General features: G+C 41.5%; 2 protein-coding genes across 5 annotated transcripts in view; both read right to left on the reverse strand.

Moving 5' to 3' along the window:
- Nucleotides 1-23,154, reverse strand: part of pbx4 (pre-B-cell leukemia transcription factor 4) — a 28,856-nt gene extending 5,702 nt beyond the window's left edge. Inside the window, exons 1-8 of one of the 4 annotated variants that reach the window (XM_010779325.1) lie at nt 22,359-23,154; nt 18,373-18,446; nt 4,428-4,672; nt 3,508-3,698; nt 3,245-3,380; nt 2,665-2,821; nt 1,833-1,835; nt 1,619-1,722 (exon numbers count right to left, since the gene is read on the reverse strand). In XM_010779325.1, the coding sequence (XP_010777627.1) occupies nt 1,619-1,722; nt 1,833-1,835; nt 2,665-2,821; nt 3,245-3,380; nt 3,508-3,698; nt 4,428-4,672; nt 18,373-18,446; nt 22,359-22,543 (1,095 nt within the window). In that variant the 5' untranslated portion in view covers nt 22,544-23,154. Of the gene's footprint in view, nt 1-1,618; nt 1,723-1,832; nt 1,836-2,664; nt 2,822-3,244; nt 3,381-3,507; nt 3,699-4,427; nt 4,673-18,372; nt 18,447-19,996; nt 20,111-22,358 lie in introns of all 4 variants that reach the window. The other 3 variants (XM_010779322.1, XM_010779323.1, XM_010779324.1) reach the window with 3 other exon arrangements.
- A 1,611-nt stretch (nt 23,155-24,765) lies between these two features.
- Nucleotides 24,766-27,978, reverse strand: part of dsn1 (DSN1 component of MIS12 kinetochore complex) — an 8,434-nt gene continuing 5,221 nt past the window's right edge. The window contains exons 5-11 of the mRNA XM_010779328.1: nt 27,628-27,700; nt 27,440-27,527; nt 27,268-27,318; nt 27,062-27,133; nt 26,806-26,953; nt 26,082-26,169; nt 24,766-25,992 (exon numbers count right to left, since the gene is read on the reverse strand). Of these exons, the coding sequence (XP_010777630.1) occupies nt 25,910-25,992; nt 26,082-26,169; nt 26,806-26,953; nt 27,062-27,133; nt 27,268-27,318; nt 27,440-27,527; nt 27,628-27,700 (603 nt within the window). The 3' untranslated portion in view covers nt 24,766-25,909. The remainder of the gene's footprint in view (nt 25,993-26,081; nt 26,170-26,805; nt 26,954-27,061; nt 27,134-27,267; nt 27,319-27,439; nt 27,528-27,627; nt 27,701-27,978) is intronic.

Genomic DNA, 27,978 nt, shown 5'->3' on the forward strand with positions numbered 1-27,978 from the left:
TTGCTTATTCTGCCCTTATGCGTGTAACCACACGCATGCCCTATCCGACCTGATATCCGCACCGTACTGGCTAATCAAAAACTCTTAAACTCCTACGGTAAGCCATGCATATAACTGGTGGTGGTGTATGACATCCTTCTAAGATAAGGTTTTACCACATGCTATGCCTCTCTCACTTATCCCAGCAGACTGCCTGAGCCATCAGAAGTCTTGCTCCATGCAATAGTCAGTATCACAGGGAACGCAGCTCACCCCATCCTATTTTCCTTCTCTCTCCCCGCACATTCCTGTCTAACCCTTGCTTGCTTCCCAGTTTAGACTCGTCGCATCACGTAAGGTAACTTCATGCCCACGTTCAGAGCAGCACTAGTATCATATCACTCTCGCATATTATCGTAATGATTCATTGCGTTGCATCATTCATCATTCGTTTGTTGGGGGTTTCTCTTTTCCTAGTTCATACCCGGCCGCAGTCAGGCTCCTTCTCTATAGAATTCATATACATGTCTGCCTCACTGCATAAATCTCGGTCTAAATCCTCAATCATGTGTCAGCAGAATCCATGCCACCTGGTAAGGTAAAACCCCTGGTCAAGTGGTCCGATCTTAATCTTTCATCCACTTTCCTCCTTTTTGGGGGTTCCCTCAGCGCCATATAATAGAAGAGTTACGACATCTCCGTTCACTCCAATGTACCAGTTTTTTTACAGCAATGGCGGATCGCAGAGCCCTCAATAGTTCCCCAGAAGTTAGCTTGCCGCTGACTTCCGGGGGAACTATGAGGGCTCCACTATCTGCGGTTCTTTCAGGAAGACTGGTATACATTCACTCCGCAGCTGCTTATAATCAGCTCATCACAGGTTTTATGTTAACCATTTACATTCACCTCAATCTCCAGCAGCCAATCAGCGTGCTGCAGCCAAACTTTAAAATGGTTCTCCTCTCTCCTGCAGTCAGCTTTGATTTCAGGTTTTCATGCTGCCACCCACCTCCTCCCCATCCTCCTCCTTTCATCATATCAGGTGCCAGGAGAGCTAATCCAAAGACCTCATCACACCTCCTCTTCATCCCATCTCCTCATCAAATCCAGATCTTCAGCATCATCACCGGTCTAGACCCGGGGGGGGTGTTCCCATATGCTCACCGCTGCATCCCCCCTTTAGATATACGATTTCAGGATCGGGGTCTAATCGCCAAAGACTTAACATTTATCATATGGCATGTGTCAATAAATGTTCTTTAAACAAAATGAAGTCTCTCCTGATTGAACGGACCATTAATCAAAAGGGGTTGCTGGTTCAATACCCTGATATGTCGACATCTACAAGGGTCTCGAGGAAGGCCTTGATGATGAAGGGACTATTTGTTCATGTAACTACAGAGGGATATGCAACAACAAACTGACATTAATCCTGTCCAGAGAAGCCATCCTCAGAGGGAACAAGAGTCCGTTTGTTTGTGTTTGGGGAGGGGTTGCTGGGGTCAGGGGTAAAGTCAGGACGGGATCTGAGGAGAGGTCGAGGGTCGAAGGGAGCTAGGCTAAGGGTAGATATCCAGGGATTCTGGGTAGCTGGGCTAATGGCATTGAGGTCAACTCTGCAGCTGTCCTCAGTGCGTACCTGCGGCTGTAGAGAGGGGGCGATGTTGAGACCCTCCCCGTTGAGCGAACGCAGGCTGAGGTAGGCGTCGCCTGTGTGAGACAAACTGTATGACCCCGGTGACCCTGCAGGCAATATATATAGCCAATATCCAATCAGTTCAACCACAATGCCATGGGGTCAAAAGGTCACCACTGGTCCTGGATATTGACTAAAGGAGGGAAATACTAATAACCAGCTTCAACATATCCGGGGGAATGGTCTCGGGCAGTGTTCCTAAAAGATGGTTTTACAGGCCTAAAAGCCTGACGTCTCCTACAGTGTCACACACACTACTGATTAAGTGTGTGACAGTTAGAAAATAAAATGTGAAAGTAATTCCAATCTTTCAAAAAACGCTAATTACAGCTGCATAAAAACACTTTGTTTAAAGTAAACTTGGTTTCCTTGTTGGTCTTTGGTGAGGAGGAAAGATTGGGCTTTCTTTTTTGTTAAAACTGAATTTTATAGTTAATTGGATTTTTAAAGGTTTTTAACGACATGGCTGTCCAAAGTGGTCACTGTTTGTTTAAGGACAATTGTGCCATAAATAGGGAACTGACTAAATGAGACCCAATGTCTGAACGATCACCTAGCTGATCCCTTCAGCTCACTTGGCAAATTGAGATGATCATATTATGACTGCGTGTAACAAATAATGAATGGGGATGATTTGTAGGAGAAATAGGGGGTTTGACAGAAAGCAGACATCAGGTGAGTCTCTCTAAATGATACACAATAGTATCACAACAGTTAAAGTTCCGAAAAATATATCTTTGATAACCGTCTAGGAATGTTTTCTTGCTAAATAATTGAAGCATTTCTGAAAACACAGTGTGTGCATTTTGCTGACAGCAGTGTGCAGTGTAAGGCTTCCTATTAACAATCCAGTCTCTCCTTCAAACTGTCATGGTGTGGTTCGAAAAAGGTTCAGTTGTGTTTAAGAATGAAAGTGTATGTTTAGGAACTGAAGCCTGTTAATGAGAAGTGCAAAGGCTTGGGGGTAGACGTGATGGAGCGTGTGTTACCTGAGTTGGGCGTTGCCGGAGAGTTAGCCTGGCTAGCCTGCGCAGACACATTGGCAGCATCCACCGCTGTCTTCACCGCGTAGAGGTTCGCCTCCTCCTGGAACTTACCGATGTTCTTCTTGTAGCGTATTCTCTTGTTGCCAAACCAATTAGAGACCTGAGGGGAAAGAGGTGTGTCAGATATACACTTCTTTTAGGTTGTAACATCACTATGGTTTCCCTTCCAGCTAAAAAGGATTTATCATTTATTCGTATAGTAGGGAGGTCACGATATTATAGTTTCATCAGAGCCAAAATGAATCAATATATTGAACTATGTTAATGAATAATTCAATGTTGCATTATACTATCATGTTTTGTTATTAATAACATATCAACATTTTATTTTTCTGACATGGTGGTTATCCCAATATATCGTAACACCCCTGCCATTTAGCTATTTTTGTATTATTTGAAATAACAACGGACTAAACAAGTTTGAAAAACAAAGCTGTTCTAAATGATGGAGTGAAACTGATCTGAAAACAGACACAGGATAGAGGATAGCCTTTTAGAGATGTGGGTAGTCGTGGTCATTCACCTGAGACACAGTGATCGCACACTTTTTGGCCAGTTCCTCCTTAGCCTCCTCACTGGGGTAAGGGTTGGAGAGGTGGGAGTAGAAATATTCGTTCAGCACCTCTGTGGCTTGCTTGTTGAAGTTGCGTCGCTTACGTCTGAGACACGAGAGAGAAGGGAAAATAAGCAACCTGCTTGGAATGTGCAGCTCTGACACAACAACAACAACAACATGCTCGGATCACTACAGGAAAATAAAACACACACACACACACACACACACACCTGGCGTCGAGGAAGCGTGAGCGCAGGATCATGACGGCCTCGCAGGTGCTCTGTTTGAGCTGCATCTGGATGGAGCTGAACTTGCGGTGGATGATGGCCACCATGCGCTCAATCTCCTTGGGAGAGATGGGCCGTGTGCGAGACTGCTCTCTCAGCAGGTTCATTACATGGTTGGTGAACTCACTGCAGGCCTGGAGCAAGGAGAGAAGAGAGAAAGAAGTTTAATACTACTGTAAAAGACAGACCAGGCACGGATTCTATCCTGAGCCATGACATGGTTTTTGTCGATGAGATGCCTCTTCTGCCTGACTGATCACTCCGTTGATAAGCAGCCTTTATCTTTCTAAGAAAAAACGTGTTACACCTGGATACTTTTTTGGGGAGTTAGTCACAGCATTGGAAGCCTTACAGACAGTCCATAGCAGTGTTTCTCACTCCTATACCAGTCAAACTAATGGAAAGTGCAACCAAGTGCCATCAAGAATCTAAACCATGAAGAGCTAAATACAGAATGCAGGCCGATAAGGGACCATTTCTGTCCACGTTGACTTGGAGAGAACATTCTCACAATGTGTGTTCACTCCAGTATCAATAACCAAATGTATCGATGTCAAAATAAATGTTAATGAGGCCACAATCTTTATCCATTATTTAGTTGTGGTTGCCATTCTCTGCACAAAGTTCAACACAACAGCAGCTGAAAATAGTTAAATATCTCCAAACATGGAAAGAGAAGTAGGAATACAATCATTTAGTCCAACAGTACACAGTGAGTTTTTTCAGTGAGCACAACACTATTGTTACCTTACTGATAAACCAATGTACATCAATTATCTCTGTAACTGACTTCATTCATTAAACATGTTAATATCTTCGGACAACAGTTGATTTTCAAGCAGTGGCTTCTTATCTGTACACACCTGCTCGTATTTCTCCAGCTCAGAGTGGTAGATCTGGCGGATCTGTGCGAGCTTGGCTCTGTAGTCGGAGTGTTCGATGCTGCTGTCGGTGGGTGAGCCCCCCGCCGCCGCTGCAGCTGCAGCCGCCGCGGCCGAGCCCCCTCCCTTCTCTGGACCTGACACCCCCTCTGCTAGCAGCATGTTGTCCAACCTCATGATCTGAGGATCTGGGGGGTCCTCCTCCTGCACACCTCGTATACTCAGCACTAGACACAAGGAGAGAGAAAGTAAACAAGGTCAACGTTTGTCTGTTTATGAAAGTTTTCTGTTACATTCTGCCCCAAGCCTTTCTGGGGTGGAGAAAACCTGTTGGTGAAAAGGTTTCTGAGAGAACATACATTTCTCTTCAAGGAGAAGAACAATCCTGTGGGTGTGAGGGGTGCATAGGGAGATGCGTTATTGCTGCCAAAATTGGAAGAAAGTGCAGCCCTGTCAAAACCCAGTGAAGTTTCTCCCCTGAGTCATTGCTTTGAGCGCGTGGCTGAATTCTCAATGAGCCTGAGCTTCCTCCGAACCAACAGCAGAGGGCAGTGTGGCCCCTCGGTGGCAGCCTGCCAAAGATAAGAGCATGAGGCATGGGACCAGTAATGGGAGTGCATGTGCTGTCACTATGAGCCCCAGTGGCCATAAGTATAGTTATCAGTTGCTGCTCTCCACCACTGCATTATACCAGGACCTCTGTCAGCCTGCAGCCATGCTCTCATCTCTCTCTCTCTCTCTCTCTCTCTCTCTCTCTCTCTTTCACACATACACACACACACACACACACACACACACACACACACACACACACACACACACACACACACACACACACACACACACACACACACACACACACACACACACACACACACACACACACACACACACACACACACACACAAGTTGAGTACAGAAACCCATCTTTTTCCTCAGAACCTTAAGCTTTTAACACTTAACAGTATTTTCTCTTGCCCCTTCTGATTCTCGATCATTCAACTTCAAAAAGTAATAAAGTAGAAACTTGGTGTTGCAACTCAAAGTGTTGGTCAAGTTATTTATAAAAAGTTATTTTATTTTGTTAATTATAAATACATTATTTAATGATATAGATATATGCAAAAGAACTACATGATGTATGGATAATTCACTTTAAAGTGGAATGTTAAAAATATAACTTTTATTGCCTATATTTCCAAATTGCTTTTATTATCATATATATATATTTAATTACAATATATTAGAGCTCTAGTGATGTGTTCATTAACCAGTCGACAGAAACTTAACAGCAACTGTTTTGACATTTGATTAATTGTCACCCACATTTCTCACTGGTTTCTCAAATGTGAGGATTCCTTTATTTTCTGTTTGATATCATCATAAAGTGAGTATCTGAGTTTGCATCTAGGTTCAACCAACTTGATTTTGAAATTGTCTTTTGATTTCAATTACATTTTTGTCGAGGAAACAAAAGCAAACAGTTCTATCGATTCTTATAAAAAAAGAGATTATTTGTTGCAGCGCTAAAACGCATACTACTTGCAAGGAAACAAGTAGTAACAATAGTACAATGCAAGAAACTAAGTTATCAATGGAATGTTTACTAATATGGATATTGGTGCAAAAAAGTTAAAGTTCAGTCACAAATAAACACAGCAGTGGCTCCACATTCATATAGATCCAAATGAAGGTGTTAAAAGCCTATTTAAACTGTGGTAAACCAGACAGGATTCTGAAGGAGCCAGATGCTAATGATATGGATGATAAGAGTAATCTGAGTGGAAACTGGGTTAGGCGTTTGTCCTCATTAAGGATTACGCTAGTTAGCCAAAGCTCATCATCAAAGGTGAGGAGGTTCATGTTCTCAGTCATTCAGAGCCTTTTCTCAGCACAACCTTCACAACTAGGATTCTTAACGTCGTTGTTAAAATTGTCCTAAAGAGTTATCCTGAAAAAGAAAACGTTGCAGCCGTATCTGAGTCAGAGCTAACAAATGAGTAGAGCTGCTCTGTAGCACTAACAGATGTGAAAGAAATGAGGACAAAAACGGTTTTGCTTAAAGTTTCCAAGTGCTTTGGAGCAGATGAGTTGTAGCTTTTTTTTTTTTAACTTCATTTGATAAATTAGCCTTTTCCACCATTAAGGCCTCCCTTAGCAAAGCGTCCAACTTTCACTCCCCTTTTTTTCTTGTTCCTTCTTGCTTTTTTCTTTCCTTCTGCTTAGGACCCTTCTCTCTCCACGGCACATTCCTGCTCTGCTGCTCCCCCATCTAAGGGCTCAGGAATGCAGCGGACCCAGCCGCCTGAACTAATGACCCTGATTCGCCCATCTCTTTCCCTCCTCTTTTTCTTTTCTTTCAGTTGTTCACAAAAGGTCTCTGCACTTCCTAGCCAGGTAACCTATAGCTAATATATTGATCAAGCACCAGAGGTATTTGTTTTGTACCTGTTGAGACTACAGGATACTTTGTAAACGCTCTGATGGCGGTTCAAGTTTTGTGTTCATAATTAGGTCCATTATGCCACGCACAGCTTTGGTTGAGTGTACTCTTATGTTGGACTCCCTGTGCAATCACTGAAAAGTGCAAATGACCTCAACTGAAGAGGGCAACTGTGGCTCTTGAAGCTTTTCACCTCTCCCCCTCCCTTTTGCCCCCACTCCTCATTATGGCCCCCAGCTGTAGCCTAATGCCCCTACATTCCCCTAATTACTCCAATTAAGCTGTGATTACCCACAATTGCACTCATGCACAGTCTAGTGGTCTAGTGGTATTATAGCAGCTGTTAAGATGCTGCACAGAAAAAACACCACATGCAATACAATTGTAAAAGTCCCAAAGTCTTCCACTCGCAAGCCAACCATGAGACTTTAGAAAAAATACAAATCTGCAGGTCTGAGGAATCCAGGCAGCGATTCCCTTTGATCAATGGGCTCTTGACATCGCCGCTGGACTGCCCCCGTTACTGAGAGATTAAAACTCAAGACTGCTGTAAGTAATGATACTTTTTTTTATTTTTTATTTTTTTTAAATACGAAGACAGCCAGGCCCACAGCCTGCATCCCTAGCTCTTAGACATCACACTATTATGCACACGCTACCACACTAGCTGGGCTGTGTGGCAATGAGAGACGGAGCGAGCAACACATACTATGAAATATTCAGGGTATCCAGCTGGGCTTTCACTGCATACATAATCATTCTCATTTCTGCACAGCCAATGTAAAAACGGTGTGCTGTGCAGACACAATACACAATATATGAAGTGGTGCAGGTAAGGTTGAGGAACCTAACCAATAGCGTAGTGCTGTACATTAACTGTAATGCCTTCCACACATAGGGAGAGATAAGACTTAAATGCAGTCAGTATATCATTGCTCAGCTCACAACACAAGCTTTATCCTTGTCTGTCTTTTTCCCCTCACTAGCATCCCCTTTTTTCACTCTGTCTCCCCCCAACACACATCCCCTCCCCCTTCTCCCTTTCAGCGCACCCCCCACCCACCTNCCCTCTGTTCTCCATTTCAGTCGAGTTCTCCATGTGAGCCGCAATCCCTCATGCTGTCAGCCCCCCCCTCTCCCTCTCTCTGTAGACAGACAGGATTAGCATTTTAATTGCATCAGCTCCCTTGGGTATTCTCAGCCTTTCACTGGGAGAGCAAGGGAGCGGGAGAGAGAGAAGGATAGAGAAGGAAAAAAAAGGGGGGAAAAAAGGTAAGGAGCGAGAGAGAGGGGAGAAGGAGAACCAAGGAGAATTGAAAAAAGGGAGTCATAGGAGAAGATATGTGTGCAAGAGAGGAAGAGACAGAGAGAGAGTCTACAGAAATATACAGAGTACAGACGTGCCAGAGAGCAAGCAAGCCAGTAAGAGTGAAAAGATAGGACTGTGAAAACATCAGTTTCTCCTTTCATTACAGACAGAGAATTCAGATAAAGAGAATGGGCCATAGAAAGATGGTTTGCACAATGGAAATATGCTACATGAATATGCAAATGTTCCGCACAAAAATAAATCTCAACTGCAGCCAGAGATAGGATAGGTAAGACCCTGTATGAGGATTACAACTGTTTGCCGGGTATGAAATGGGAAACACAAATTTAGATACGGAAAACAAGAACTGGGGCCAATCTGCGTATATTAAACTTCTCGTCAGATTTTCCCACCTAAAAACAAATAAAAACTAGGGTGTAAGAATGGTGGTGAGGATAAAATGCACCAAAACCAACCAAAACCTAACTGGACCATATCTGGCTTTCTTTTATAAATTCTCATGTTGGAACAGTTTGACATCAACTATGTAATAAAAAATGTTGATGAGGAAGAAAGGCTTTGGTGTACTTGTATCTGTCCTTTTGGGGAGGGGGACCTGGCACCTCACCATCTCCCAGTTAACACTGTGTCTTTTCTCTGGGCTTGCAGAGCCCTTTGGACTGATCTCCAGCCACCAACCGTAGAGAAGAGAGGGAATTTTCCATGACCTTTAAATCCATGCGGTGAAAAAAAATCATCACGTTCACTATGTCTAGTTAGTCATCATCACATGTGCTCAGATCAGAACTATCAATCTTTAACAATGTTAGTAGGAGCCTCGATTCTTTACAACATGTTTGAACAATTTATTACTGACAACTTACACACAAAACTTCCTCTGTACATAAAGTACTTTGATTTATCATGCCATTTCTGTAGAATATGTATTGCTTAAAAATGCTTGGGTGAATAAAAAGTTGCCCTGAGCTAGTAGTAGAATATGTCATTAAATATGAATTATTTTCCTGATGGGCTTTTTGCCAAATGGATATTAGGAAAAGCTAAATATCTACTGGAAATTCAACACAAAAGTGCGCGCCTCCTTTCTTCAAAAATGGTGTTTTTCTGTGGAGTACAGTCGGCTCAATGAGCCTGATCCATATGTCCAATTCTACTTTAAGCAGCTCACGCTAATCAGCATCTGTTTGGGTAGTCCACAAGAGTCCTGTTGCACGCAGCCCCCCACTCTGACACAAACCAAACACGCAGCCACACGCACACACAACACACTACGAAGTAAGCATTCAGAGCAAACAGTGTGCTCTGATTAAGGTGTGAATTGGAGGACTCACACCTTTGGCAAACACAACACTTCAGTCCAACACATCATTAATCAGCCCTTAATTAACTAAAGAGAGGCTTGGACACTCAAGCGATGACTATGTGTAGCCCCCTTGAATTGTCATACATAAACACACTGTCACACACACACACACACACCACAACACACAAACACTAATGAGGGATATATCAATTTGTGTTGTCACCTAGTAAATAAGGATAAAAAGGATCTACAAATCTTTGCCCTTTGTCTATCATTATGCATACTTTTAGCAAAACATGGACAATGCAAATTGTTAGACACCTCAAAGTGCTGTTACTTGGGGCACGAGCGATTGTATTTAGCACATAATATATGACTTAAAACACGTTTTTTTAGTTTTTAGTTTTTTTTAATTAAAGCTTGACCCATCAAACATGCCTAGGATATATTGATGTACTTGTGACCAAAATAAGGACAACATTGGATAAGACACATAGGTGTGGGCAGGCCCTGGTGAATCATCCAGATCGCATTTAAACAGACCTTGCATTGAGTATACTGGCATTTGCTAATATTGTTAGCCAAGTGGATACATTGCAACCTATAACACATACAACTCAATCCTAGAAAACACTTATTGTATCAAAATGACACAAGTGCTAAAAGCGAGGTCCTTAACGGTAATATCATTATGTTGAACACTCTGCCAGGACTACCTCTCCAACATGATACCCACAGTCTAGAACAGTTTTGCACACAGAGAAAAATGAAGAGACAAGGAAGTCACAATTTGAAGTGTCACAGGAGAAAGAGGAGGATGATGAAGAGCACCTAAGCGGGATGCTTGTTAAAGCACTGCTAGGATCTTCCCCAGTCAACTCTCATCAGGCCAGCTGCCTCCTGTGCTCATTAGCGCAGACTCTTAAGGAGCTCCTAAAGACTTTGTGAAAAATGAACGCTCATTTGAGAGGTCGTTAATTTGCACTGTTATGCAAATTAGATGGCAATTAAGCGATAGATCAGAAGAGCAGTGCCCATTTATAACAAGTGAACAAGCATTATGACACAGTCAGATGGTGCCAGAGAGAGCTGAGGCTACATGGTTAGTCGGGTCCGATGTACCAGTTTACTGAGGAATAAAGCCAACGTGTCTATATTATTTATGGGGCATATTTGTTTGGGGTATCCCTAATTGGTTTTGCAAATCTTTACAGGCATACATGAATACACAAATAACACACTAATGGAAATATAAACTAATCACCCAATATATGTTGTGTTTTTGATGAGCAAATGGTACATTATTCCCTCCATCCATACCATTGAGGAGTGTGTCAAGTTTAACAGCAGCATGGGCTTCTCAGTTTCTGTTAAACCCCAATGCATAGAGCTCATCTTGGAATGGCTGGGTATCTCTCCCTCCCTCCCTCCCTCACCCTCCCCCTCCCTCCCTTACTAGCCCTGATGTTTCCTTCTCTCCCCTGCATTTATGACATGTTGTGAAATATACAAACATACTGTCTGGGACAGCTATGTGCTCTACTGCTGAGGGGTGGAAGGCTCCCATCAATTGTAATTAATCCTTAATTAGTCAGGATTAGAAGCTAGGCTCCGACACTCTCCCACCCCACCGCCACCAAGCTAATGCAATCCAGCTGAGACCACATTTACATATCTTTAATTAAAGAGACGCTGGCTTCTTTTAAGAGCAAAGCCTAAAAGCGTTGTAAGAGTCATAGACATGCTGAGGGAGGGCAGATGAGATGAAGAGTAAGGAGTCTACCCCCATCTTCTGATGGGTCACTCAATATTTTCTGCTTTCTTGTTAAGCCTAAATTATTTGTAATTTGTGGATCTGTAAGTAAGTGTGCAAAAGATGGCACCTTGCCCATGATGTTACTCTGGCCAATAACATTTCTATGTCTGTCACCAGTATGTGTATGCCCCTTACAAGTTTTAATTCAACCAAATGAAATATGGCAAAAATAAATATTATTTGAATTTTCAGTTTCATTTCAATTTCATGTGCTTTCATGTTTTCAACTCCCCATCTTCAGTTTCACTTATCTACTCATCTCCAAATAAACTTCTCTGCTGTCATTTTGGGCATTTATTGTAATAGAACAATGGAATCCATTAACACAATGCATTTATATTCAGTTGTCGAAGCTAACCGGATCTTCGTGACTATTTAGCGGCAGCACAGCCAGATCGCTGGTCTTGGTGAATCATGACAAAAATCATGTTCCAGCAATCTTAAAGATGATTAATTCCACTGAGTTCTTCCGTCCTAAAACACACTCCAGACCGCAGTCTCCCATGTCAGTATACTGAGGCCCAGTTCCTTCAGGAATAATACCACATGGGGAAATCAGTTGGCCCACACACCATTAGGTCTAGGCTGGAGGTTGGGGTGCTGTGCCTCCCCACTTTGAGCTGGGGAGTGGGGGGCGGTGGTGTGCCTGTCAGGGCCAGGGGTCTGTGTGATATTAGCCGTCTGCCAATCTGGCTTGGGGAATGGACACCGAGTAATTACTCCTGCTCTTACTGCCTCATCAATCTCCCTGTATCACTCCTGCACACCCCCGCCCCCAAACGCACACACTATCTTCTTTCGTTCTCTTCTGCAACGGGGCCGGGAGAGAAAAAACAATTGAGTGGCAGGACACCACAAAACAACAGAGATTCTTGAAATGTCAATGAGATAATCCAGCAGCAACACCACTGCAAATATAAAAGTGATCTTTAAAAAAAGGCAGAAAACCTAAGAATTTGACCAAGTCTGTTCGGCTGTACAAAGGTGGATGGCCTATTCTAGCTTTCAACCCAAGGGATAGTAAAACAATGAAGGTCTGTAGCTTCACATAGGTTGCATTTCTACCAGACTATTTTTATCTCGTTACTTCTTTTGGCTTAAAAAGCAATGTATGCTTACCCTCATAAAAATATAAAAAAAGCTTCCCACAGGTTCCTAACAACTCATAAATGTTATGGCTCTGTTCCAAATTGGGCTCTTTGGAAACTAATAATAATTAAGTTGCTTTAATGAGGCATGTGATTCACTAGACTTCATGTACTGTAGTCTGTCAAAGTTCATGAAATACAAACATCTAAATCACATCATGTGAGGCTAAATGGGCTTTTTCTTCCAAACAAAAAATGGAGTGCTACCAAATGGGTATCAAGGGTTTGTAAATTACATTCAAATATAAATAAATACTTATTTAAATACGATTAATAAAGGCTGTAAAAGCTTAAGTGTTTATTCTGGCTGTGAATTACCCCATTTCAAATATGTGTGACATAGATTACAGCTGTGAATCAACACATGGCAACTAAGTGTGACTTTAAATATCGTTTTGTTTTGTTGCTTTTACAATTACAATCATGCTGTAATTCAATTAGCACTAATAGGGTCCTTTCTGTTGAGTGTGCCAAGGTAAGATAATGATTTAATTGGGAAACACACATGGCTCGCAAAAACATTAGGACCTTCATAATGCGATAAAAAATACAATAGCCACGTTCACACCGCAGTACTTTTCCCACTTTAGTTCCGATATATATTTCCGAAATGTCGCGTTCACACCAAAAAGAGCCGGAACTCAAATTAGTTCATCAGAACCTTTTTTAACCCCCTTTTCAGTCCCTGCTAGAGAGCAGGTACTTTCGTGGGAGAAAAAGGTTCTTATGTCTGATTGGCTGGGCGGAATGCAAACCACGCCCCGTAAAACTCCCAAAAGGTTTTGTGAAGCCGCCATTTTATTATCCTCTCATTAGCATTATTAGCATTAGCCCAGCGCAGAAACGCAGAGAGACTAACTTATGGCAACACAAAATAAGACACAATACTCGGAAGGCTTCAGTAGAAGCTGCTGGGAGTCTCAGCAGCTTCTACGCCGTGAAGTTGTTTGCGACCTGCCAGTAAACCCAAAGCAGAAGAAGAAGTGACGTCAGTGGCTTCATTTGCCTAATCCTTCCCCCAGGGACTTATTCCGATGTGAACGTGATCTGTACGCGATCTGTACTTAGTTCATGAGAGCTAAAGAGTTCTCATGAACTAACTTCTCATGAACCTTTGTGGGAAAAGTAGTGCGGTGTGAATGCGCCTATTGTTAATTTAATTGGTAACCCTTTGAAAGGAACTGACAGGCTAACAAAATATTGTAAGGATTCTTTCAGAAACGAGACAAGCTTCACTAGTGTGGGGGTGTTCCTAAAAAGGTCCTTACACAACAAACTGACAACAAAGAACACGTCCCGACGGAACATCGCTTAACGTCTCCTGCGCCTTGGCCAACAGTCGCCCTGGAACACACCGCAAAGACTTCAGCCGACAGCCAAGAAGCACGTACGAACTGCGCATGCGTGAGTGGCAATAACTCTCCTTACCAGCAGGCGGCGGTAGTGTGTATTCGTCATTCAAAAGAGGAAACAACCGGAAGACAGACTGTGTGATACACCGAGAGAAGAAGAACAGACTGCGTGAATAAACAAACAACAAATAGCGTGTGCGTTCCATTTTCACTCTACAACGAGAAGCTCATGGGGCTTTCCCGAACCTGTGTCAAGAGCTGGAGTTAAATGAAATCTCAGATTTGCCTTCTTAATAGTTTGTTTGGGTCCCTCACTTCCGTTTCGCTTCTCATGCACTGATTCGCTAGCTGAACAGCCAATCAGAGTGATTTCTTTGACCGACAGCCTTTGGCCAAAAAGGTGTCGACACGGCCGAAAAGACACCACGGTGCGGGACACACCAATCTGAGTAGGGCGACAGGACGCTCATCGTCGGCCTGACATCCATCGACGGCCAAAATCGGCTTGGTGTGTCCGGGGCTTAAGGTTACATGAGAGATCAAATATGAACAACTTTGAAGACTTAAATACCAACCAGCTGCATAGTTTGAGCTATGATTGTACAACTCTGGACAGTCAATATTGCAACAATATTTATTTGGTCATCACAGTCTAATCCATGATCATTTGATCATCAGGTATATGTATTCCAAATTATATGAACGAAAGAGGGGAAGCTTTTGTATTAAATGTAGTCAGGAATAGCACTGACAAACATAAACCAGAGAGTGAGTTCATCGAGTTGGCTAAATCTCACCATTCATCCATCTTGTCAAAACATTAATAGGATGTGATGATGGGTTGTCAGCTAGCAGCTTTGCCAACATACTATCCACGTGCCGCTTGAATGTGAGATGTTGGTGTTTGTAGATGTTCAGAAAAAGCACACAAGTCGAATTAAACAAACAGGACTGATGGTAATTGTCAACAGAATTATTAACATGTAATTTGAAAGATCAGGCAATGATTGTGCTCTAAAAGAAAAACTCATACCAACTGAAAGGCTTCTCAGAAAATACACAAAGGGAAGTGAGCAGGCCTTTTGCCGAGGCCAACTGCTAACATTTAGAGCCCCAGCACATTGTTAGTATACTGGAAAAACTGGGCACCTAACAGAGAAATCCACTGGCTCCAGTTAACAGCTCACTGGATTCAGGCCATCGAGATGTCTTTTTGTTGTTAAACCTGCACATTTGTTGCTCAGGATGCATGGCCTATATGAGTGGTTCTGTACAGAAAACATACATATAATTACAACTGTGACTGGCACATTCACTTTTAATAAAGGCCGCTACACACCAACCTGAGACCAAAGAATGCCTACCGAAGACATCCCGACTTTTACGTCCGCTACTTCGCCTGCGTCGGCTACGCCGCCCGCCTACGCCGCCCGCCTACGATCACACCGCAAAGACTTCAGTCGACGAGTGGCAATAACTGTCCTTACCAGCAGGCAGCGGTAGTGTGTATTCATCATTCAAAAGAAGCAACAGCCAATCAGAGTGATAACTTTGGCCGAAGGGAGGTGTGAAAATGTGCCGTAAAGCAACGACGGTGTGGGACACACCAACCTGAGTAGGGCGCCGCGAATGCCCGACTGCCTCAGACTCCCGAAATCGGGTAGGTGTGTCAGGGCCTTTAGAGACGACACAGAGTTAACCATTTCAGTCTTGAATTAGTAAGTTGCAGTCAGTTTGCCACCACTTCCACACAGCCAACTAGAAGCATTATCCCACATAGTTGTTTATCAGACAGCTTATCAAGAAGAGTGGCAAGTGTTTGGGTGTGAACTTGTCCAAGGAGGAGGGAGAAGCTCGCAATACACTTTTTTATACGCTTACAAAAAGCTTTAATTCCGCTAGGAAAAACTATTTTTATTCTCATTTAAAGCATGTTCAAAAATAAACTGGGAATGTTCAGGCTTGAAAAAGAGGGACTCGAGCAGGGTGACAGAACAGAGTGAGTGACATATTCACTGTTGTCATGCACAAGGCATTTATAAAAGTAAGGAGAAAAGCCTCAAACATATCCAAACTAAATGAAAAACTTCTGAGAGTAACTGCAGTGGCTTGTGAGAGATTTTGGCATAAGCTGTCCCATTGCACCAAGAGCTATTTTTACAGCAAATACCCATGAGAGCGAGCGAGAACAGAACTGAGTTGAAGCAAAGCCACTGGCTCTCAACTTTGATCATTTCCCGGCTCTCTCCAAGTGCTTTAATTTCTTTTTCGGGGTGTATCTTTAATAAAGTATTAGCAGGAATCACATTTCATGCAGATGGAGGTCATGTTTAATGTGAGAGCTCAGGACAACACAGGCACTGTTGTAAAAATGGGGGGTGATTTGGAGTTGGGGCAGTGGGGGGCACTGGCATTTGCGCAGAACATTTCCTTTACAATGAAAACAATCTAACCAACTGCAGCACTCAGAGGAATTCACCTCCCATCCCCCACGCCCCACCTCCCTTCCTCCACCACCACCATCACATTACCATATCAAAGCCCTGAGTTCAGAGCAAGTCTTCTCTTTCAAGAATGGGAGCGAGGCAGAGGGAGGGAGGGGGAGAGGACAAGACCGAGGCAGTAGGAGTAGACCCAAGACCGAGCGTGCTTTTATCCCTGTTCGGTGTGTGCGCATGTGTGCAAGGGAAACAGAGTGTGTGTGTGGGCGTGCCGACTCAAGTGCATGTTTGTTAGTGAAAAAGGACTGCAGAAAAACCTGTGGAGATACTAGAGGACTACTGATTGGGTCTTCCACAAGCTGCACTGAAGAGAAGTCAATTCACATTCTAGAGGCACATAATGGGGCCTGCAGGGGGTCTGGTGGAGTAGCAGAGAAATGCCAAAGCAGGTACACAGTGCAGTTAGGAGGGCACTATGTGGCAGGTGGCCAGCAGAGCACAGGCAGAGCCACAGATCTCTACATCTCACGGTTGGCATATTCACCTCCAGCATGAATCTATAGTGATCCTAGCTCTATGCCTGCTTTGTTCTTCTGCTCAGCTTACTGTAAGAGTACTCACAAACCCTGGCTCTCGTTTGCCGGGAGACTAAATGTGAAAATCAAAGTGAATGGCATTAGGGTAAATAAGACCACTGGTTGCCTGGGAAACAGTGCACCCTGCCCCACTCACTCAAGCCTAGCCTTTACTTTTGTCCAATCACTGGAGAGCAATAATACATTATTGACAGAGGGCCACAACAGACAGCAGTGCAGCATTTTCAAATTGTATTTGAACAAGAGAGGTTTGATGTTAGGAGACACAACAGGCTACTGAAAGAGAGAAAGGCACAAAGAGAGAGAAGAGATGGGAGATACTGGCAAAGCGAGAGAATTCAAAAATGCACCCCCTTTACACTACCATAACCATCCATCTGCCACCTATAGCAGGCCTGCGCCGTACAACCACACTGGAATCTGTAAGGTGCCTCACTCGAATCGCAGACAAGATGAGAATAATTAGTGTGTTTACTTTGAATACTTTTGTGACTTAAAGCAATTTTGAGAAATGTACATATTCAATAATTTCCATTAGATCACGTGCTTTTGAAATTCAGAATCATTTGTTTGGACGATTTCAGAATATTCTCTTCTTGCTTTGCATGTGATGTTTGGATAAAGGTACTACATTGATGCGCATATCAATGTATTCCCAATGCACACTTACCCTACATTGTGTGGTGTAGCTTTTTTTTGCTCTGTACTGACTGAGATAGCTTGAATGTAACACAATAACCTCTGTGGATTCATTCATATCTGCCTGCTGTCAACTAGCTGTGTGTGAACTTTCGTTTGGAATCAGGTTGAAATGTTTCACATCATTTGGATATGATAAATTGTAATAGGGGTATAAGTAATATATCATGACCCTGCTTTAATAAAGTAAGTATTGTGGTGACAGTCAACTACATTTCCCAATGTTTGGGATCAATAAAGTGTATATCCATCTATCATTAGTTGGACAATAAAGAACCTAGAACCTTGATCTATCTATAGCCACATAGCACTGTATTTTTCATTTTGTTGAAAACTGACAGGAAAGGTAAAAATGGGTAAGGCATATCTCTGCATTCAGGTAATACAGGTCAATATGGAAGGCAAAATGGCTATTTAGGATACATGCAAGAGAACTCCAATGTGTAAACATATTCAGCAGCAGGTTCTGCAGTCTGTGTCTCAAGTTTCAAAGCACCGATCTACTGAAATGAGTTTCAGATGGTCTGTGTGCAGAGCCGCCAAAAATACGTTATGTTTCTATATTTACTCAAAAACAGTAAGTACTTATTTAAAGTGATCTTCGACCAAAAGATGAACAATGTGTGTAACTGAATCAGTTCTGTAACAAATTCAATGCAATCAGTAGGATTTCAGTGCACGGTTGTAAACAAGTAGCTTTGTGTCGGGGAAACTGTAACAAAGGCACAGTACAGCTCCACACTAGGTTAACCTGAGCCAACTGGGGAACACAAACAGAGCGAGTGAAGTAGAAACTTACCCGTCTTCTCTTTGATCTCACAGAGAACGCTGAAGAGGGCTGGCTTCATTCTGTGACAGTTCAGGGCATGCTTCCTGTAAGAGAGAAGAGGGAATAAGAGAGGGAGAGAGCGAGGAGGATTACGATAAACAGACCTCCATCTCAAGTCATTCCATGTCCTCCCCCATAAAAACAGGTAGAGGAGCTGTATGTATTATGCATTCAGTATTTCAAGAAGTGAAGTGCAACAGAGCCATGTTGTGCAAAGGCATTTTCAATAAGCGAATGCCATTGTAGGGCAGAAACATCCCTGATGCGTCAATCTGAACTAGCAAGAGTAATGTTGTCATTTGGATGCTTCGCACTGTGGGACAGGTAATGATGCCAAACCTCAAGGTCATCATTACTGAGCACCAGATTCCACAGTTAAGACAGTAATCTAATTTCTAGCCTACAACAGAAAGACTTGTTCCATAAAAGTAGATGGTGAGTTTATAGAGAGGATTAAGATAAAGTTGCACATTTAATTGAATCAGAATTATTGCCATACAGGCTAAAAGCAATTAAAAAGGAGGAAGGGCAAAACTTCTACAGTTCACCGTAATCAAATCAGAACACCTGAGCAGCAACATTTTCTAGTAATACACATGCATGCACACACACACACACACACCCATACAGCTTACTCGTTGATTAAAACGTGTAAAATGTAAATGCTGTAGCAAAGACCCGTTGCTAAAAAGACCCCAAGTTACTTGACAGTAGTCTCTAACGTTAACTTTATAACAGTCGTGCACACCAATTACATCAGAGAGGGCGAATGCATATAGCACAGCATAGAACTGCACTTTGAAGATATATTTTTGCACATTCAAAGACTTAATGAAACAACTTACAAATACATGTAACTATGCATGCATCACAAGCATGCACTATATGTAGCCCAACATTTTAAATTATTGTTTTGATTGTCAGTAAGGTGTTGTTTCTATAGTAACTGTGTGGCCACAGTTTGCAGTGCAGCCTTATATTGTAATATGTGTTTTTAATGTTGTGCACCCCCTGTTTTTTAACCATTATTTCTATAGGTGTATAAAAACACAAGCACATGGATGGGTTCTAGAGAGTTTTACAGACCGCAAAAGATAATTTAGTGAAAAAGAGATTTTAGTGGCAACAACCACATTATGTAAACATGCAAGTGCAATATACAGTTAACGTTTATGTAAAAAACAAAACCAGCATGAGGCCTCCATTTCTGATGAGCATGACTAGGGAAACATTTCTTGAAATACCTTTCCAAATAACATTACTAAGAATACATTAAAAACAACCACGGACGAACATGATTTGGCTACACCTGACCTCAACACCAATTCCAGTTGTGAATGACCACTGCAGTATTTATGGGGACTATGACGACTTGCATATAGTGCGCCTACTGTATTTGTACGAAATAATGCCTTTCTATGAGTATATTCTGTGTGGCAGTGTAATTTAAAGGGGTTATGTGTCTAGCATTAAGTATGTAATTTAGTTCACCAATTAAGTCACTGCTGGATTGAGTTGGGGGGAGGGCTGCCTTCAGCATGGAGGGTATGAGCAGGAGGGGGAGAAGGAGGTGCTCATGCGGTCCTGTACTGACCTGTGCTGGAAGTTGAGTGGCAGGCCACCCCCTGCCATGCCCCCCCCTGCTCTCCCTCCCTCTGTGGGGTCGTCTGATCCACCCCAATGCGCCGGCGATTCCTCTGGCCAGCATCTGAACATATGGCGACAGGGTGAGAGGATGAGGGTGGATGGTGCGCAGGAAGTGTACTCTGCAACACCGAGGTCGTGCGCTGCCCTGACCACTCCCCATCCCAACACACTGCCACCCTGCACGACAAGGGTGTCACGCTCACATGTGAGCAACCACACATTTACTTGTAGACCATGGCAGAGGGAAAGATGGATGTGTGGTTGACAAACTTGATCAGAGACAAGTATGATGTTGACAAAGCCTGTACAATTTAAGTCATATCATACATTATAAACCTATTTGAAAACAGATTGCGTGTAGTCCTCAGGTCTGATTCTATTTTGTCTTTTAATGTCTGAATTAAACATGATAACAGAATTAGAAAACGGCTTTACATTACGACACTTAGTCCAAGCTAATCCATCAGCTAATGCTAAAAACATACTTTTCACCAGATGAAAATATTATTAACAGAATTGCCTAGATAATATAAATGTTAAGCACATGAGAGCAGCAAAGGCTTTTCCACTGAAAAGCCAAAAGGCTGCATTATGTTTAGTATAAATCCTGCATATATGGTACGAGGAGGACATGCTCTGAGTGGGAGTTTAGATCAATACAAGCAAACAGCAAGGACACCTCTGGCAATTCAAAAGCAACCACACCTTTAATTAGTTTTCAGAATAGCCTGTTAACATGTTGTAATAAAAAGGCCTGCTAAATGATATCCTGCTATGTAATTGGCCCATTCAGTTACAAATAACTGCATTTTACATAACAATCACAAATCAGATTTGAAAAAGGGAAAAAAATATAATAGACAGTAATAAATATTCCAAAGCAAATATTGTGCATGTGTCAATGACATAAAGGCTGATTAAATCCTCAAACTTGTACTGAAGAAAAGGTAATATCCCAGTGTTCATAGGCTGCTGGTATAGCATCATCCCTCCCCCTCACCACCATCTCATTAATAGAAACTCGATTTGCGGACAGCTGCACTCGCGTACACATTATAGGAGAATTGATTGCACCCAGCACACAATGAAAAGGATGAACACCAGGGAGGGAGGGAGTGAAAGAGGAGTGAATTAATTAAGAGAACCAGGTGGTCAAATGTTGGGTGGAAAATCACTAGCTAATGACACATCACACTGTGGACACAGTCTTGCAGTGGACGGTTGTCTATTGTTGAAATACTGTGGCTTCATCTGAAACTGACCTTATGCTCCTTGAGCCACATGGCAAATGAGTGCGTGTCAGAATGCATATTCCTCTCAATAATTATATAGAAAATACCCCCAACACAAACATTAAGTGACGAGTCATTTAAATGAATGATTGTTGTCATCATAGACAGCACTGGGCTGATACGTGGGGCAACTGGGTAATCCTTCCTTTACCTTAAATTATCAGCTCATTTGCATTTCAATGAGTTGTGTTATCGACACTCCTTTGATGTAGAGCGGCATTTTCAGATACATGTTATAATTAGGCATATCTAATATGCTATAGTCTGATTAGTAATACGTGAAGGATTTGGAAACATTATCAGAATAGCTTACTTTGTTTTACTCAGATAGCTCTTGCAACTTTTGACATGCCCTATATATAAAGCATATTGTGTGTTATTGGAGGTACTTTTGTGTAGTTTTGGGGTAAAGAAAAAAAGTCTCACTAAAAAGGTATATTATCATATGGGAAGATAACCAAAACTAATATTATTTGGAAGATCTTATTTATTAATGCTGGGGTATGTCTTTTTTTTTAATTTAACTACTACTGCTGTGCCATAACAAAACTCATGATTTGCTTAACCAAGAAATACATGCATGCAAAAAGCTTTAATTTGAGCAAGTGGTAACGTGCATTACAAACGTCCACCATTATAACAGACTCAAAAGGGGATTCAAACTTTTTAATGTATCACTTAATTGATTTACCTTTACACTTTAACGTTATCGCCATTGTTCAATCAAGTGGATATGTTCACACACTATAGTACAAAATAAAGCACGAATTGAAGTAACAAAGAACCTCATTTCAAACTACAACAGCCTGGTAATGTGGGTGTTCCAAGTTATTTTGTATGTGAACGTATTGGTTTAGCAACGGATTGCAACGTAACGTGAAGTTGACTTAATGTAGCAATTATGCATTATCTTAACTTACGTGAACGTTACACATAAAAGCTTGATCCCCAAAGCAAACATAAGACCCATTTTAGCTTAGCTATCATGTGTGGAAAATGGCTCTTCGCCCGTCTTACCTGGCCTGTGCTTCGTCCAGGCTTTCGTCGGTGATGGCCATTATTTGCTGTAGGATATCCCCTATGTCTTGTTGAGGTTGGCCGAGGGACTGCTGTTTTCTAACCGAGTCTGGATCACCGACATCGGCTTGTGCTAGTCCAGCGAGTCCTGTGAGACCCGTCAGCATCCTGGTCTGGTCATCCATACTTTCAAAGAAAACTCGACTCGTTTTCTTCAGTCGAAGAATACACACAAATAGCTAGCCTGTTAGCTAGCCAGCAAAGTATATTCTACGACCAATCATACAACAATTCTTACCGTAACCGACAGCGACGACTAGAAAATAGTTAAGGGCTGGTGTCATAAAACAGATCACACAAACACACTTTACATTCGCTTGTGTTTTCCCCCTCTAGTCAATAAACGCGGCCAGGCTAACGTTAGCTAACCACCGAATGAAAAGCAGCTAGGTTAGTAGCCGTAGCCCAGCAGAAAAGCAGCAGGGACACACATGCAAAGACTGTGTGAGCTGGCCAACAGCGCCTCGCACATTTTCGAAATAAAAAAAAAAAAAAATGGCAATAGACGACCACTGTTGTGAAACTAAAGCTCGCAAATACAAAAGAAGAAATAAGACGCGCAAACAGCCACTAAGCTTGTCTAGCTCCAATCAGCAATCTCCTACCAAAACACACTATGGTTAACCATTGTTGTTGATGTCGCGCGAGTATGTGGGACGTTCTGGGCTGCGCGAGCTGAGTGCGTCTCACTGACCATTGAACTCGCAGCACCACAGAGCGCGAGCTTGCGGGTAGTCTACTATAGAGACGCTACACATATAGAAACATATTCTGTATTAGCTGGTGCCTTGTTGGATACAGTGCATCAAATCATAATTTTGTGACACAGCCCTCCTTAACCTATAACTGTATTATGGTTCAGGTGACAAGATCCTCCTCTTCTACGCTCTTTACAAATGGATAGCCCCTTACGTCATCAGCATTGCTTGTCGTATTATAATTAGTCCATGCCATTTTCCTCATTAGTATAAGGTAAGATCCCGTACCTAACAATATTATTTTCTCAACACAACTTTCAAATGCATGCTTTCTTTTTGACATTTAAAGAACTGAGGTGTGCTATTTTTAAATTAAACATGCTGTAGCTTCATATAGCAATTAGACAGCATTGTGTATTAATAAGCAAGATGTTAGAGCCTCTGTCGTTTACAAATATTGGTTTGAGAATGTGCATTGTGTAAGTGAGTCTAACAAACCACAATACCTATTCCCGCTTTCCATGTTTAATAGAATAAAATGACATATTTGGTCTCTGAGAGTTAGTGTCATTTAATTATTTGTGCCTAAAAGTCAATGCTAGGATGTTCATGTGTATGAGCAAATTGTGGCAATTTCCAGAGCAGTATTCAATATTAAAGCAAAACAGTACAACCTGAGAATATCATTTTGTCCTAAACCCCCGATGAATGAAACTTCCCATCAGTTTTCAGTATGAAAATGTTGACAGCACAGATTGAAAACAAGTGTCCTTGTTTTTTGCAAACTGGGCAATTCTGCTGTAGTTTATCACTCAGATCAGAGAGACAGCTTTCCAAGACGAATGGCTGGCTGAATGGATGTGGAGGAGAGCTGCAGCCAGGCTTGCTGTAGTGAGAAGAGATGATGGGTGTGCATGAGGGAGTAGGACCAAACTGGCAGTGGTTTATGCTGACTCTCCACACATCCATCTACTACAATCTGTAGCTAATCAATCTAAAGTTAGAGACAACAAGGATAGAGAATAAAGCAATCATAAATTGTTCTTTGCATGTGCATATAGTACAAGTCACACTTTAGTCTTGGTGGTATTATCAAGCAGTGTATTTTATTGTTTACCCCGGCCACAAACACATCTCTATTCTTATTTACATTCAACCTTTAGGTATAAGAAAAAATAACCTTTCTAAAAATAGTCAACAAACAATAACCTATCCCTAACCCTAACCCTAAGAACCTGGAGGGACTGGGCACAACGCGGGCACCTTTATCCAAATATGCTCCTAAAGCAAACACTTTAAGATGGCTTCTAACATGCCATTTACATGGGTCATTGAGGTTTTTAAAAGGATGTTTATTATACAATAGAAAGTGAGGAACTGCAGGGGTTATCATCTAACTCTTAAGTCAGTCTCCCTGTCATGAGAGACTTTGCCTTGAAAATAAAAAGACTGTCAGAGGCTTTGTTAACTTCTTTATCTGTTTTATTGTTGGTGATTCATTTAAGGATCATTTCTGTGAAACTTCTATTCATTTGGATGCTAAAGCTGCCCTCCTCTCACCCCACAAGCATCAAGCCTCATTTTCATCTAAATAAGAATCGATCTTTCCTGCTGTGCACCATCCTCCTTTACTCACAACTCTCACGGTCACAACCCTGCTTGTCTTCTCTGTGCTTGTCCCCTGCTCTCTAGTCGCTCCCTTGAATACAATAACAAGACAAATTCAGCATACCCCATGTTGGAGCTCAGAACTGCAGAGCAGGGAGTCATTCACACTCAATGTATTGTTGTCGATGTTAAAAGGGGGATTCTTCTCTGTTATCAGAGAAAAATTAAGTATGAACATTAATGAGTCCAAGTGATAGGAGTGATAGTGAACAAAGCGTTGACTGACTGGTACAATGTCAAAGCTTCGTTCTGCATCAGTGACCCAGCCAAATGCAAGAGATGGGGGTGAGTCACGGTGGGGGAGGGGCCTCCTCCTGAATGGTCAGGGGACACTGATGAAGTGAAATAGATGCAGCACCAAAGAGAGAATAAATGTAACTGGGGATGAGTGTGTAAAAAGGATGTACATAAAAAAGACTTTATTGATACCTTATATTCAATATTTGTCAAAGTTGACTAAGTACATTTCAATTAATACATTGGCGTTTCTTCACAGGTTTAATAACATTATGTATACACACCAACATGGTTCAGCTTCTCTTTGCGTGTCTTTTTAGTATATTCAAAAATGTGTAGTAATCAAACCACTTAAAGTGTCCTTCCAATACAATTGTCAGACTCAATTTTTTAAGAAACAGTCAAGTTGGTTCCCAATATAGAGATTATATATATTTTTATTTCAGGAACAAGGAGCAATTACTTGTTTTGGGGGGATGTTTTTACAAAGGTTTGGGAAACATTTGCCTGTTCCTTAATTCTTAACAGCTTCAGGTTTTACAGGTAATACAATGAATGAAGGCCTAACAGAAAAATCCACTCTGGCCTTTCTCCAAGCTTCTTATAACATTGTATAGCCAGCCACTGCCACCTGCTGGTCAAACACATGGACTAACTGAACTATTGCCACAGTCAAACATGCAGAAGTCAGAAGTGAGAAGAATCTCCTGACAAAGAAATCTATATAATAATACCAGACGAAAAAAGACTTGGCAATGAAAGTTTTCAAATCACATGTCAGTGAATTTACCAGAAGGTACACAAATATATGAGCTTCATCAATAATCCGTAATGAGCCATGACCAATTAGATGATCGATTGCTTGTGCTTGCCTCCATCCAAAAGGGACTATGTAGTTGTCGAGGGTAAAGGTGCAGCCATGAAATTCCTGATGAGGTCAGGCAAAGAATCCTGGATTCCAACCTCTGCCGCTGTTAGGTAAAAGTAATCACAGTGATTGTTAAATTACAGCATTCCAGTTTATTCAATAGAAAAAATTAAAGATAAATAAAATCCTTACCCAATCTGCCACTGGTCTCTTTCACCAATAACTGCAACTGCTCCTTGATGGATGAAAGCTGTTTAACCATCTTACTTTGAGTGTCCATCTACACATACAAAAAGAAACAACTGATTACATAACATGGAAAAGCAATACAATTAAAATAAATAAATCATGTTACTTGCTTTTTAAGGTTTGATGCATTCATAATTGAGAAATAGTCAGCATGTTTACAGTGTAGTAAAAAAATTATGTATTTATCTATTTATTATTTATATTTATGTATTTATTTGTATTTTTATGTAAAAAAAAAAACATTAAAACTCTGGCAAAAAATAAATTGTCTTCTTAAAGCATTTATCATGTTTCTGCAATACATCAACATTATGACAATGTAGCAACGCATATTGTAATTAGTCATCAGATAAGTCAAATGTGGATTTATTATTATTCTATTGGTTCCCAAAGCCCAAGGTATGATTAGGAAAAATGCCAATGGATACATTTATTCTGATTGGTTTAAAGTCTTAAAGCTGGCATTGACTGCCAATAAGAGAGAAGCATCTGCTTAATGTTTCATCACTCTCACCGCAGCCAGCTTCTATATTTTACAATACGCCGCCATACAGATGGTATGTGAGAACAATGTAGTATATATAAAAACGTTCAGCTTTTGCTAAAATTGTCTATAGTTTGTACTGTTACTAGGAGTAAAGAGATTAAAGTGTAATTTCCAACCTACAATCATTGTCATAGTGTGAAGCATGGGCAGTTGTCGACGGAGCAGAGCGTTGTAGTCGGGTTTGCTCTGAATGCAATGGTACTGTGATGACTGGGCCACAGATGCTGAGTCTAATGGTATGCCTCCTTCCTGGCCCCGTTCCACTTTCCTGAAACAAATAAAGAGAACATTATTGAAACACAATTGAGAAGATAATATTGGCACACGCTAACACAGTATTGCTACAATATTCCTCAATGAAAGTGTTCATGTTCACCTCGCCAGTTCCTCTGCTTTACTCCTGTGTTTGTTCAACAGTGCCTCCCAAGATTCACTTTCAGCCTGCAGCCTGAAAAAAATAAATCACAGACTGGTAAACAAAATAATGTAATGTGTAGGTCACATCTTGTCTGTTTTTAAGATTGAATGTATGGTTATTGGTGCATGTAATATGTGTGCTGAAGTGATATCGAAACAACATACCTATTGATAGCCTTCTGTAACTTTTCGCTGGCTCTATGAACTGCAGGATCACTAGAATTGAAGCAAATAACAGGAGATAAATCCAGTAATAAACATTAATTTATATGTCAAAAAACATAATTAAATAAATATGATATAATTCATGCACAGTAGTAAAAAAAGGCGATTATACCTGGCTGCTTTGGCAGAGGGTTCATCATTCCCTGGTTCTTTGCGTATTATTTTAGTAAGATGTCCCCAATCTTTCTCCATGTGCTCAACTGCACCAAAGACAACACATATAAATAGCATGAACTTAATATTTCTTTGACAGTTATTTATGTTGAAATATCCACCAGGTGAAGCAGCGTATCCTCCAACCTTGTTTTTGTAAGGACTCCAGTGAGCTGTTCGGTACTGATTGCAGCAAATTCTGAGTTCTTTCTATTGCCATCTAGAGACAAAGCAGAGTTAATTAGACAGTGATTCATTAGTCTTAGAAGCTAATTAAAGTGAACTTTATGTTCTCTTCCAACCTAACATCAAGAACTTTACAGACTACTCATTATGCCCAGAGGATTAACCTTTAAGACATCCTTTGTGCAGAAGGTTTAAAATTCTTGAGTGGTGTTCGTTCCAGAGCCAATGCCCATTATTTGTTATTACCAAGTGGTTCATTTTATAATCCAACATGTGTCCACATATTTTCAGTTAAGTGAAAAAGATTATCTT

The sequence above is a fragment of the Notothenia coriiceps genome, unplaced genomic scaffold, assembly GCF_000735185.1.
Source record: "Notothenia coriiceps isolate Sejong01 unplaced genomic scaffold, NC01 NC01_scaffold00020081, whole genome shotgun sequence".
NCBI classification, from domain to species: domain Eukaryota; kingdom Metazoa; phylum Chordata; class Actinopteri; order Perciformes; family Nototheniidae; genus Notothenia; species Notothenia coriiceps.